We start from the raw sequence: 14,678 nt of genomic DNA on the forward strand, positions 1-14,678 counted from the left end.
TTCAGGCAGGAAGGTAAATTTGGTCTCTTTAGCTCATTTTGTTGTTTTCTGTTGGGTTTTTTTTGTTTGTTTGTTTTTTTAAGACAGAGTCTTGCTCTGTCGCCCAGGCTGGAGTGGAGTGGTGTGATCTCAACTCACTGCAACCTCTACCTCCCAGGTTCAAGCCATCCTCCCACCTCAACCTCCCGAGCAGCTGGGACCATAGGCACGTGCCACCATGCCCAGATAAATTTTGTATTTTTGGTAGAGACGGGGTTTCGCTGTGTTGTCCAGGCTAGTCTCAAACTCCTGGCCTCAAGTGATCTGCCCGCCTTGGCCTTGCAAAGTGCTGGGGGTATAGGCATGAGCCACCACTCCTGGCCAGGACAGCATATTTTGGAAATTCACCTATGTTGCATGTGTCAGTAGTTAATTCCTTTGTATTCCTGAGTAGTATTCCATCTTACAGAAATACTGCAATTTATGTACAGGTTGAGCATCCCTTATCTGAAATTCTTGGGGCCAGAAATATTTTGGATTTTTTTTTTTTGAATACTTCTATTTACATTTTACTGATTGAACATCCCAAATCTGAAATATCCAAAATCTAAAATGCTCCAGTAAGCCTGAATTCATCTGTTGATGAGCATTTGAGTTATTTCCAGTTTGAGGCTATTATGAGGGAAGCTGCTGTACATGTGTTTATATATGTTAAATATGTTTTCACTTGTCAGATTTTAAAAGATTTAACAGATTTCTAAAGTGAAACTTGTTTTAATGGTGGTATGCTTGTTTAGACTATTAGGGATTTAAAAAATTATCATTTAAGATTTATTCCAGGACTTGCGTTAACTTTATTGGATCACAATAATAGTGTCCATTTGAAGATATTTCAATTTTTTCAGCACCATCAATTTCACTTCTAGCTGCTATCAGTATACTCTCTGTAATACTTAGCTTCTAATTTCTCCTTTCGTGAGTTAGAAAGCAGGAGAAGGCCGGGCGCGGTGGCTCACGCCTGTAATCCCAGCACTTTGGGAGGCCGAGACGGGCGGATCACGAGGTCAGGAGATCGAGACCATCCTGGCTAACACAGTGAAACCCCGTCTCTACCAAAAAATACAAAAAAAAAAAAAAAAAAAAGAAAGCAGGAGAATTGTGATTATGGATTAATGAGTCCCTTAATTTGAGTTCTTAAGATAAATGGAATTTAAGACTTAGGCCAACTGCTATTTTGTAGCTCTAAGACACATTTTTGCTTCTGATTTCTACGAACATATCCTATACGTTGAACTTCAAATATCTCTTAAAGAATAAGAAGCACAATGGTATATTTGATCATTGTGATCGGTAAATACACAGGATATAGCTTCTAGATTGTAGCCCATTAAATTGTAGTGTTTAAAATTATTATCAACTTTTATCTTGCTGAATTTTCTGTTAGGTTTTTCTTAATTTCTTATTATATATTACTTAGAGTGGATTATAAATTGTCTTGTGGCTTATTCTAGCACAGGACTTTGGGGGAGGGCTCTATACAATACTTCCCAAAAAGGAAAAAAAAGAATAGTAAACACAAATCCTTATATCACAGCTGCTGAGAGATATTATATAGAACTTTGATTGGTTTTTATATCATTCTTTTCTAGTTTCACCTTGAGCATTGAAGAAATATTGTTCTGGTCATTTCTTAGAAAAAAATAATAAGGCTATTCAATTCTGTGGTTATTATTCTACATATGTTGCAATGTCTTTATTAATAGTTAGCTTGATGTGGTCAGATGATATGAGGTTAGGTAGCTGCCACCTTATTTCTGCCAGTACAGAAAGAGACAACACTTGTTTTCTGATTGTATACATTCCTAAGCATTTAGACATAGTGATAAAGAAAGTAGGGGCTAGGGAGGCAGTATGTTTGACTTTTGAGTAAAGACTGTTGGCAGGAAAAGAGGGGTAAAAAGAAAGGGAGAAGAGTATGACACTTTTCAAGCTTTTGCTCAGATAGAATGTTTGTTTTAGCAAATAGTGTGCTTCTGTGTAGGTTTTGGCTTGCAGATTGACTTAGCAGTATACAAATAGGTACTTTTTAAGGAATAAACCAGTTATACATAATCAGGAACTTTTAACCTTTTTCTCTAATAATAATGAGAAAGACGATCTTGATAATTAGATACATTTCACAATAATGATTTCATAATAAAAGCATTATGTGTCTGAGGAAAAGGAGAAGGATAATTATGGATGGGATTGTGACCTCCTTGCAAGGACATAGGAAATCATATATTTTAACTTGTTCATTTTTATTTTATTATTATTTTTTGAGACAAGGTCTTTGTACTGTTGCCCAGGCTAGAATGCAGTGGTGCGGTCACAGCTCAGTACAGCCTCGGCCTCCTGGGCTCAAGCAATCCTCCCACCTCAGCTTCTTAAGTAGTTGGGACTACAGGTGCGTGCCACCACACTCAACTAATTAATTAATTAATTTTTTTCTTTGAGACAGGGTCTTGCTATGTTGCCTTGACTGGCACTTTTCTTTTTTCTTAATTTTTAAAATTTATTATTTTTTGTTTAGCGATAGGGGTCTCACTATGTTGCCCAGGCTGGACTCGAATTCCTGGACTCAAGCAGTCCTCCACCTTGACCTCCCAAGTGCTGGGATTATAGCCATAAGCCACTGCACCTGGTGGGCATTTTTCTTTTAAATAGCAGTTATCTTATTAAATATCTTATTAGGTAATGTCTGACAACTCTATAACTGAGCCCTTTTGAAAATGGAAATTTTTTTCCTCAACAAAATAGATGTGAACTGATTGACATTTTTTTTTTTTTTTTAAGTTTTTATTTACTTCCGTGTGAATTTTTGTTTTGCTGCCAAAATCTTAATGTGTTTGATAATGGGATATTGCCATAAACCCTGCTAAGAGTATGTATGTAACATAGGGTACGTGCAAGTATTACCTTTTAAAAATCACACCCATTCTGAATCCTGAAACACATCTGACCCCCAAGGGTGTTGAGTAAGGGATTGTGGAGCTATATACATTGTAGAATCCTACAACCCCTTCCTCAGAGGTTCTGAATTAAGGCCCAGAATCTGTTGTCCTAACCAGTACTGTAGGTGATATTTTTAGTGCAGAAAGTTGGAAAATTGAGTCTTAACTGAATTCCTCACTATCTTCTGGTTGACATAATTGCATCTTAGAAGCTAGTTTTCCTACTTCTATCATCTCCCACTCCACTTCTTCAATTCAGCCTTCAGAATAAAAAGATCCATTTTGTGTTTTAAAAAGCCACCATCTTGAAAGCATAGAATTTAGGAGGCCAGAGTTCTAATAGCTGGCAGCCAGTAGGTATGCAACCATGAGCATAGTCCTTAGCTTCTCTGTGCCTCAGTTTCCTTACCTGTAAATGTGAGTGTCAAAGTAGATTTCAGATTACCCATGTGCTCACATCACTCCATTACTCAAAAGAACAGCAAATGTTTCTAAGTGTCTCTGAGAAAATGTTCTTATTTCCTTTTGTGGAAATTGATTAATCACATTGATTGAGTACACCATGCTTCATTGGAATGCTTGAAAAATAGTGTTCTGGCCATTAGCATGGACTTAAAAAAATAAACCTTAACAGTTTAGTTTTGAACAGGTGATACTTGCATATACTAAAAACGGTAAAAACGTGAAGTATGTGTATCAGAACATCTTTTCCTTCCACCTTGACTCCTGGTTCCTCTTCCCCAGTTTCTTGTCTGTCTTTTCAGAGATTAACTTTGCATGTATAAGAATATGAAACTTGAAACGTTTTTATAAAGTATGCAGGAAAAACAGGTTAATAATTGTAGGGAGAAAATAGAAAATGGTACAAGAGAGCTGGATTCCTCATCACAATTGTGTTTATTTTTTGAGACACAGTCTTGCTCTGGCACCTGGGCCAGAATGCAGTAGGACAGTCATAGCTCACTGCAGCCTCTACCTCCTGGGTTCAAGTGATTCTCCTGCCTCAGCCTCCAAAGAGCTGGGACTACAGGCATGCACCACCACACCCAGCTATTCTTTTCTTTCTTTCTTTCTTTCTCTTTCTCTCTTTCTCTCTTTCTTTCTTTCTTTTTCTTTCTTTCTTTTTTCTATCTCTCTGTCTTTCTTTCTTTTCTTCCTTCCTTCCTTCCTTCCTTCCTTCCTCCTTCCTTCCTTCCTTCCTTCCTTCCTTCTTTCTTTCTTTCTTTCTTTCTTTCTTTCTTTCTTTCTTTCTTCTTTCTTTCTCTTCTCTCTCTCTCTCCCTCTCTCTCTCCCCTTCCTTCCTTCTTTCCTTCCTTCCTTCCCTCCTTCCCTCCTTCCCTCCTTCCTTCCCTCCTTCCCTCCTTCCCTCCTTCCCTCCTTCCCTCCTTCCCTCCTCCCTCCTTCCCTCCTTCCTTCCTTCTTCCTTCCTTCCTTCCTTTTTTGAGACGGAGTTTCACCCTTGTTGCCCGGGCTGGAGTGCAATGGTGGGATCTCGGCCCACCTGCAACCTCCTTCTCCCAGGTTCAAGTGATTCTCCCGCCTCAGCCTCCCAAGTATCTGGGATTACAGACATGTGCCACCAAGCCCAGCTAATTTGGTATTTTTAGTAGAGATGGGGGTTTCTCTATGTTGGTCAGGCTAGTCTTGAACTCCTGACCTCAGGTGATCTGCTTGCCTTGGCCTCCCAAAGTGCTGGGATTACATGCATAAGCCACCGAGCCCAGCCTCTGAATTTTTTTTTTTTTTTTTATCCACATCTCTGTTTAATGTTCTAGGTTTTCCTGTACCTTCTTCTTTTTTTTTTTTTTAATACGGAGTCTTGCTCTGTCGCCCAGGCTGGAATGCAGTGGTGCAGTCTTGGCTCACTGCAACCTCCACTTCCCAGTTCAAGCAATTCTCCTGCCTCAGCCTCCCAAGTAACTGGGATTACAGGCACGTGCCACCGCGCCTGGCTAATTTTTGTATTTTTAATAGAGATGGGGTTTCACCATGTTGGCCAGGCTGGTCTTGAACTCCTGATCTCGTGATCTCTAAAAGTGACCTTGGCCTCTAAAAGTGCTGGGATTACAGGCATGAGCCACTGCGCCCGGCCTTTTTTGTACTTTTTTATAGAGATTAAGGTCTTGCTTTCTGGTCTCGAACTCCTAGGCTCAAGTGATCCTCCCACCTCGGCCTCCCAAAGTGTTGGGATTACAGGCATGAGTCTTTGTGCCTAGTCCCTCATTGTACATTTTGAACGTCATACATTAACACCCTAATATGAAAGTAAACAAACAATTAGTTTTTAGAATGGTTGGGGCAAATACCAGAATAAATAGCTAGAAGAGATGAAAATGGTGGCCTGCCATGGCTAGGATATTGCTTTTTTTAACATATTCTTTTTTTTTTTTTTTTTGAGACGGAGTCTCGCTCTGTCGCCCAGGCTGGAGTGCAGTGGCCAGATCTCAGCTCACGGCAAGCTCCGCCTCCCGGGTTCACGCCATTCTCCTGCCTCAGCCTCCCGAGTAGCTGGGACTACAGGCGCCCGCCACCTCGCCCAGCTAGTTTTTTGTATTTTTTAGTAGAGACGGGGTTTCACCGTGTTAGCCAGGATGGTCTCAATCTCCCGACCTCGTGATCCGCCCGTCTCAGCCTCCCAAAGTGCTGGGATTACAGGCTTGAGCCACCGTGCCCGGCCGTAACATATTCTTGTATGTATGTGTGTGTAGTGTTTTGGTAAAAATTACAATGGATTTTAAAAGGGAAGAAGTAGAAAATGTAGATGATCAAAATGAAATAAATAAGAATTGCCTAGTATTACACCCCCAAATATAACAACTAACATTTATTTTATTTTCTTCCTTTTTATTATTATTATTTTTTTTGAGACAGAGTCTTGCTCAGTTGCCCAGGCTGGAGTGCAATGGTGCGATCTCAGCTTACTGCAACCCCCGCCTCCTGGGTTCACGTGATTCTTGTGCCTCAGCCTCTTGAGTAGCTGGGTTTACAGGCATGTCCCGCCATACCCAGCTAATTTTTGTGTTTTTAGTAGAGATGAGTTTCGCCATGTTAGCCAGGCTGGTCTCCTACTTCTGGCCTCAAGTGATCCGCCCACCTCAGCCTCCCAAATTGCTGGGATTACAGACGTGAGCCACTGCACCTGGCTTCTTCCATTTTTTTCTACGCATTTTTTTGGAATTTTTCAGAAAAATTGAAAGAAATTGTTGTAATCTGTCACACAGATCCAACAATTATTAGCATTTTTGCCATATGTGTTCTATGTATACTTATGTGTGTGTGCATATATAGAATTTTTTTTTGCTGAATCAGTTGAAAATGAGTTGCAGATATGACAGTTCACCCCTAACTACAACTACTAGCCAACTACTACTAATATGCATCTCTTATGATAAGGACAGTGTTCTATATAACCACAACACCATTATCACATAATTTAAGAAAATTAGAGGCTGGGTGCAGTGGCTCACATCTGTAGTCCCAGCACTTTGGGAAGTCAAGGTGGGTGGATTGCTTGAGGACAGGAGTTTGAGACCAGTCTGGCCAGCATGGTGAAACCCCGTCTCTACTAGAAATACAAAAATTAGCCAGGCGTGATGATGCATGCCCATTGTAATCCCAGCTACTTGGGAGACTGTGGCATGAGAATCACTTGAACTTGGGAGGCAGAGGTTACAGTGAGCTGAGATCATGTCACTGCACTGCAGCCTGTGTGATAGAGCAAGACCCTGTCTCAAAAAAAAAAAAAAAAGAAAAGAAAAAAAAGAAAATTAACACAAATTTCCTAGTGTCATTTAATATTCAAATCATATTTTGAGTTTCCCCAATTCACCCCAAAATGTCTTTTATAGTTTGGATTTTTTTCTTACGCTTTTTTTTTTGAACCAAGATCCAGCCAAAGTTTGTGTATTATTAGAACTGAATGAGAAGGAAGAAAAAAACAACAAAGAAACCAAAGTTTGTGCATTGTATTTGGTTGTTATATCTCTTTAATCCTTTTTAATCTAGAACAGTCTTCCACCTTTTTTTCATGACATTGAATGACATTGGATTTTTGAAGAGACTAGGACAGTTCTGTAGAATGTCCACAAGCAAATCTTATCAAAAGTGACCAGGCATGGTGGCTCACACCTGTAATCCCAGCCCTTTGGGAGGCTGAGGTAGGCGGATTGCTTGAGCCCAGGAGTTCAAGATCAGCCTGGGCAATATGGCAAAACCTCTTCCCTACAAAACATACAAAAATTACCACATCTGGCTAGTCAGGAGACTGAGGTGGGAGGATTTCTTGAGCCCAGGAGTTGGAGGTTGCAGTGAGCTGTGATTGTGCCACTATACTCCAGCCTGGGTGACAGAGTAAGGCCTTTTGAAACTTTTGTTTTTTCACTTTATATTACTAATGTTTTGTTAGATCCACAGGTTCAGTCCTGTGTTTAAGTTTCTTCATAGTTGGACCTTAATATACTTTTTCAGATCTCTCCCAGTACTTTCCAGTACCAGCTTTTTCCTTGAACTATTTGCCTTGGTGTCTAGTCATCCTCTCTATACTTTTTCCAACCTTGGCCCAAAACAGTTAGCTCACATTATTTCTCTTATCTGATTTTGTAATATTTTTTGCCTTTTTCCATATGTTCTGAATTTTCTTTATTTGAAATTGAAATGCCTTCTGGTGTTTTATCTATTTATTCAAGTCACAGAATTTTAGAATTTGTGGAGTACTAGAGATTTGGTAAGAGAGCTGACCTTCAAGTCTTGACTATGTGACTGATAAGCTATAGGATTTGGTGAAGTCTCCTCTTTTTGAGACAGTTTCCTTAACTGTAAAATGAGAAGGTAGAGTTAAATGTCATTGACTATTCCCATGATTATCAAGGGATAAGTATGGTAGAAAAGTAATAGAGGGCTGGGCGTGGTGACTCATGCCTGTAATCCCAGCACTTTAGGAGGTGGAGGTGGGCAGATCATTTGAGGTTAAGAGTTCGAGACCAACCTGACCAACATGGTGAAACCCCGTTTCTACTGAAAATACAAAAAAATTAGCTGGGCGTGATGGTGCATGCCTGTAGTCCCAGCCACTCGGGAGGATGAGGCAGTAGAATATCCTGAACCCAGGAGACGGGGGTTGCAGTGAGCTGAGATGGCACCACTGCACTCCAGCCTGGGTGACAGAGTGAGAGCGAGGCTCCAAAAAACAAAGAAAAGAAAAGTAATAGAGGAGTTCAGAAGCAGAGACAGATTACTGTTGGCTGGTAAGTAGCACGGGTATGATTGAATTTAAGCTGAATGATTATGGAGCCCAAATGAAATAACTTTTGTGAAAGGTTCTTAAAATAATATGGTGTTATATAAATGTAACTGATGTTTTACCAAACAAAATGGAGCAGGGTGCTTTGGCGAAAGAAGGGGGGCCTGTATTGATGTGCTGATGGCATCATTATTGTAGTATATTAAAGAATGTCTCAGAACTGTAGTTATCCTAATAGTACTGCTTGAAACTTTCAAATTGTTACCGCTCTCAATTGCTTTCCAAAGTGGGGATAGTGGTGTATCTGATCTCTTCTCTTTTGTTCTTGCAGCTCTATTATCAAGTCCTAAATTTCGGAATGATTGTCTCATCAGCACTAATGATCTGGAAGGGGTTAATGGTAATAACTGGAAGTGAAAGTCCAATTGTAGTGGTGCTCAGGTAACAGTTTTTCCTTTCAAGGCATGGAATTGCATGGCATTACTTGGGAGAAAAATTGAGATATGAATAACTGGTATATCATTCCCTTAGAAACCACTCTTTTCCAGAAAAGGGCCTGGAAGAAAATTAGTCACTACTTCTTAATTGTAAGAAATTCTCGGGCTGGGCGCAGTGGCTTATGCCTGTAATTCCAGCAATTTGGGAGGCTGAGGCAGGCGGATTGCTTGAGCTCAGGAATTTGAGACTAGCTTGGGCAATGTGGTGAAACCCTGTCTCCACAAACAATACAAAAATTAGTGGGTGTGGTGGCATGCACCTGTAGTCTCAGCTACTCGGGAGGCTGAAGTGGGAGGATCGCCTAAGCCCTGGAACTTGAGGCCTGCAATGAGTTGTGATTGCACCACTGCACTCCAGCCTGGGCGACAGAGCGAGACCCTGTCTCCAAAAAAAAACAGAGAGATAGAAAAGAAATTCTCACTGGCCGGGCGCGGTGGCTCAAGCCTGTAATCCCAGCACTTTGGGAGGCCGAGACGGGCGGATCATGAGGTCAGGAGATTGAGACCATCCTGGCTAACACGGTGAAACCCCGTCTCTACTAAAAATACAAAAACTAGCCGGGCGAGGTGGCGGGCGCCTGTAGTCCCAGCTACTCAGGAGGCTGAGGCAGGAGAATGGCGTAAACCCGGGAGGCGGAGCTTGCCGTGAGCTGAGATCCGGCCACTGCACTCCAGTCCGGGCGACAGAGCGAGACTCCGCCTCAAAAAAAAAAGAAAAGAAAAGAAAAGAAACTCTCACTTTGTTAGGCATTTCCATTCAGAACCCCAAAGGGCTCATGACCGTTCTACAAAAAGGTTACCATGTGAGGTTTCTTTTTGTCACATCCTTTAAGAAAGTGTCTCATTGTACTTTATTTTCCTGAAATTGTTCTGTCTTTTTATATTTCTCACTTTGATACACCAGGCCTGATATTTAGTTGTTAGTTCATTAGATGTTATAGTACTTCCACAAATTAAAGAGTTTTTCTGTAGCATGTTCTCAATGTCAGTATAGAAGAATCACTAATTATTTCCAAGTTTCCTGCTGACCTTTAAATATCACTTCTAAACTAGACTCCGGGAATTTTGAAGGCGTTAATACCATCTCTTATGGTGACAAATAGTACTGAATTTTTTTCTCCACTCTGCTTCCTTCCCTATCTTTGCACTCATACTCTTAGTGAATGTTTTTTTTAAAGATGGGGTCTCGCTCTGTTTACCGAGGATAGAGTGCAGTGGGCGACATCATAACTCATAGCAGACTCCACCTACCGGTCTCAAAGGATCCTTCCATTTTAGCCTCCCGAGCAGCTGGGACTGCAGGCCTGCTCCACCACCACACCTGGTTAATTTTTTAATTTTTTTGTAGAGACAGTGTATTAGTCCATTTTCATGCTGCTGATAAAGACATACCCAAGACTGGGCAATTTACAAAAGAAAGAGGTTTAATGGACTTACAATTCCACGTGACTGGGGACATGGCAGAAGGTGAAAGGCACGTTTCATATGGCAGCAGACAAGAGAAGAGAGCTTTTGCAGTGGAACTCCCCTTTTTAAAACCATCAGATCTCATGAGACTTATTCACTATCACCAGAACAGCACAGGAAAAACCTGCCCCATGATTCAATTACCTTCTACCAGGTCCCTCCCACAACAGGTGGGAATTCAAGATGAGATTTGGGTGGGGACACAGCCAAACTATATCAAATAGGATCTCACTGTGTTGCCCAGTCTGGTCTTTATCTCCTAGGTTCAAGCAATCCTCCCACCTTGGCCTCCCAACATGCTGGGATTATAAGCATGAGTCACCATGCCCAGCCACTCTTAGTGATTTTAAAACCTAATTTAGTAACTCATTTTTAGAGAATTACCACTTGGTTGTTTAATTGAAACATTACAGGCTGGGTGTGGTGGCCAATGCCTGTAATCCCAGCACTTTAGGAGGCTGAGTCAGACAGATCACTTGAGACCAGGAGTTCGAGGCCAGCATGTTGAAACCCCGTCTCTACTAAAAATACAAAAATTAGCCAGGTGTGGTGGCAGGCGCCTGTAGTCCCAGCTACTCAGGAGGCTGAGGCAGGAGCTTGAACCTAGGAGGCGGAGGTTGCAGTGAGCAGAGATCGCTCCATTGCACTCCAGCCTGGGCGACGAGCGAAACTCTATCTCAAAAAAAAAAAAAAAAAGAAACATTATAGTTTTGTCAGATTTTGGGCTTAATTTTGTAAGCCCAAATCCTTTCTGGAGATAATGGACTGCAGATTTAAAATAAATTGAATTATTAATATTATCTAGAATCGAAGTAATAGTACTAGTACGTTAACATTATCTAGACTCTAAGTAATAGTGCTTAGATTACTCTTTTTTAACCAAATTATTGAGATATGATTGACATACAAAAAGCTGTACATATTTAATGTATACACCTTGATCAATTTGCAGGTAAGTATATTCCTGTGAAACCATCACCACAATCATGGAAGTGAATATATTCATCATTTTCAAAAGTTTCCCCCCTTTCTATTTTTTTGTGATAAGAACATTTAACACAGGGCCTCCCTCCATCGCCCAGACTGGAGTGTGCCATCACACCTGGCTAATTTTTATTTTTTATAGAGACCGAGTCTTGAACTCCTGATCTCAAGTGATCCTCCCGCCTCAACCTCCCAAGTGCTGGGATGATAGGCTTGAACCATCGTGCCTGGCCCCCAGTTTCTCCTTTTCCTTCTTCTTCTCCTTCTTCTCCTTCTCCTTCTCCTTCTTCTCCTTCTCCTTTTCCTTCTTCTTCTCCTCCTTTTCCTCCTTCTCCTCTTTCTCCTCCTCCTCCTCCTTCTCCCTTCTCCCTTCTCCTCCCTTCTTTCTTCCTCTTCTTCCTCCTCCTCCTCCTCCTTCTCCTTCTTTCTTTTTTCTTTTTTTTAAATTTTGAAACAGAGTCTCACTGTATTGCTCAGGCTGGAGTACAGTGGCACAATCTCAGCCCACTGCAACCTCCACCTCCTGGGTTTAAGTGATTCTCCTGCGTCAGCCTCCTGAGTAGCTGGGATTACAGGTGTGTGCCACCATGCTCAACTAATTTTTGTATTTTTAGTTGAGACTGGGTTTCACTGTGTTGGCCAGGCAGGTCTCGAACTCCTGATCTCAGGTGACCTGCCCACCTTGACCTCCCGAAGTGCTGGAATTACAGGTGTGAGCCACTGCACCTGGCCGAGATTTTTTAAAAGTTCCTTAGGTCATTCCAATGTGCAGCAAAGTTTGAGACCCACTGGGATGAGAGTCTTTAAACAAAAGTGTTTGGAGTTTGTACTTATTCCCACATTGAACTTTATTTCTTGTCTTTCTATTCTTACTTAAGCTGTTGTTATAGAAAACCGGAGCTTGAGTTTCTGAAAAATACTGATGGGCTACTTCTTTTTAGATAAAAAGGGGTTCATAAATTAGTGCAAATATCTTAGGACCTTTTTAGGACTTGGTGTAGGATGGAAGAGGTAAGAGGTAAGAAGATACTCTGTAGAAGTTAGTCTTACTTATTACCATAGAATTGAATCTTTTCCTGGCTTCTGAAATTCTTAGGCAAAAATCTCTGCTTATCCCTTTTTTTTTTTTTCTCCTTTTAAAATAAGTAAATTGATAACACAAGCATTATCTCTGTGGCTGACAGTTCTTTGACTTGATGAGCCATTTTTCCTTCTAAATAAGTTGAACCTGTAAGGTCATCTTGGCTGTTATCTTTATAAATGGCAGAGGAAGATGATCCAGTTCTAATTTGCATATTTGAATATGTTTAGTGTTTTCAGATGAAGTGAGAATAAGGGCATTGTTTTAAAGTTCATTCTTTTATATTATGTTTGTCATTTGAAATTTTAAAAGGTTGGCCGGGCGCGGTGGCTCAAGGCTTTAATCTCAGCACTTTGGGAGGCTGAGGTGGGCGGATCACGAGGTCAGGAGATCGAGACCATCCTGGCTAACACGGTGAAACCTCATCTCTACTAAAAATACAAGAAAATTATCCGGGCGTGGTGGCAGGCACCTGTAGTCCCAGCTACTTGGGAGGCTAAGGCAGGAGAATGGGGTGAACCTGGGGGGGCGGAGCTTGCAGTGAGCCGAGATCGTGCCACTACACTCCAGCCTGGGGCACAGAGCAAGACTCCGTCTCAAAAAAAAAAAAAAAGAAATTTTAAAAGATGAAGGAATTAGTAACACTGACCTTTTCAAGATTTAAGCTTCTTTGAATAGTAATACTTGAAATGGAACTAGTTAGTGAAGATTAATAACTAAAACAAAATCCTTTGTCATAACTTATTAGTCTGAGGAAACCATATTTTGAGAACAATACACATTTCTGTTGATATAGTTGTTAAGGTATTGAGTATACTCCAGAAGTGATATTTTTTATTTTGTTGAATATCTAATTTGGAAAGTACATTTAATCTCATACTTTCTTTTTGCTATTGTATTCTTCTTTCCCTTCTAGTGGCAGCATGGAACCTGCATTTCATAGAGGAGATCTTCTCTTTCTAACAAATCGAGTTGAAGATCCCATACGAGTGGGAGAAATTGTTGTTTTTAGGATAGAAGGAAGAGAGATTCCTATAGTTCACCGAGTCTTGAAGATTCATGAAAAGTATGTGCAAAGTATATCGTCTTTGTTTCTAACTGCTTTTGTTTAAGTGTTTGTGGTATTTAGTTTTGATAGCCTAAAGACTGTGAAAGAGTGAGGAACCTCTAGGCCATCTTCCAGTCCATTTGAAAGTTTAGTGAACATTTTGAAAACTGTAAATAATTATTTATTGGTTCATATTTTTCCCTGAAGGTTTTTCCTGGTTCCCTTTTACTTCCCAACCTGTCAGTGACTCTGTATGTAATTCCAAAAAACTATGACATAAAGATAGATCCTAAATGTAATCTTCTGGTTGGGCACAGTGACTCATGCCTACAATCCCAGTACTTTGGGAGGCCAAGGTGAGAGAATGGCTTGAGCCCAGGAGTTTGAGATCAGCCTGGGCAACATGGTGAGATTCCTTCTCTATTAAAATGAAACAAAACAAAAAAAGGCCAGGCACGGTAGCTCACGCCTGTAATCCCCGCACTTTGGGAGGCCGAGGTGGGTGGATCACCTGAGGTGAGGAGTTTGAGACCAGCCTGGCTAACATGGTGAAACCCGGTCTGTACTAAAATATAAAAATTAGCCAGACTCTGTCTCAATCAATCAGTCAATCAATCAATAGCTGGGCGTAGTGGCATGTGCCTGTAGTCCCAGTTAATTGGAGGACTGAGGTGGGAGGATTGTGTGAGTCCAGGAGTTTGAGGTTGCAGTGAGTTGTGTTTGTGCCACTGCACTCCACCCTGTCTCATAAAAGAAAACAAAGAAATGAAAGAAAAGGGAGGCATTCTGGATGACACACAGATGAGAAGTGAAAGAGTAGGCATGATTTAGGTTTTTTTTTTTTTGAAACAGTTTCCCTCTGTTACCCAGGCTGGAATGCAATGGTGCTATCTCGGCTCACTGCAACCTCCGCCTTCTGGGCTCAAGCGATTCTCATGCCTCAGCCTCCTGAGTAGCTGGGATTACAGGCACGTGCCACCATACCCAGCTAATTTTTGTATTTTTAGTAGAGACAGGGTTTCACCGTGTTGGCCAGGCTGGTCTCTAACCCCTAGCCTCAAGTGATCCACCTGCCTTGGCCTCCCAAAGTGCTGGGATTACAGGCATGAGCCATTGCACCTGGTGGATTTTAGTTCTTGAATATGCGAAAGCTCTCTGTAAATACTATCTTATTTTTACCACCCTATAAAATTGTTTTTTTCCTCCGCTTAAAGAAAAAGGAACTGTCAACCATTGCTTTTTGAAATTCCTATAAACATTCTAGTTTAGAAGAGTTCTTTCTTCACTGGTGAAATAAAGATATGACAGCTTTTTTTAAAAAAAATAAAATCCAATGTCAGTATGTATGTGAAAATACTATAATTTAAAGTGACATTGTATTATTGACTGG

The 14,678-nt window shown here is 40.9% G+C and overlaps 1 protein-coding gene across 3 annotated transcripts in view; it reads left to right on the plus strand.

Moving 5' to 3' along the window:
• Positions 1-14,678, plus strand: part of SEC11A (SEC11 homolog A, signal peptidase complex subunit) — a 48,881-nt gene that overhangs the window by 18,602 nt on the left and 15,601 nt on the right. For all 3 annotated transcript variants that reach the window (XM_033190938.1, XM_033190940.1, XM_033190939.1), the window contains 2 exons: positions 8,543-8,652; positions 13,157-13,306. In XM_033190938.1, the coding sequence (XP_033046829.1) occupies positions 8,543-8,652; positions 13,157-13,306 (260 nt within the window). The remainder of the gene's footprint in view (positions 1-8,542; positions 8,653-13,156; positions 13,307-14,678) is intronic.

Source organism: Trachypithecus francoisi, unplaced genomic scaffold, assembly GCF_009764315.1.
Source record: "Trachypithecus francoisi isolate TF-2019V2 unplaced genomic scaffold, Tfra_2.0 Lachesis_group3, whole genome shotgun sequence".
In the NCBI taxonomy this organism is placed as follows: domain Eukaryota; kingdom Metazoa; phylum Chordata; class Mammalia; order Primates; family Cercopithecidae; genus Trachypithecus; species Trachypithecus francoisi.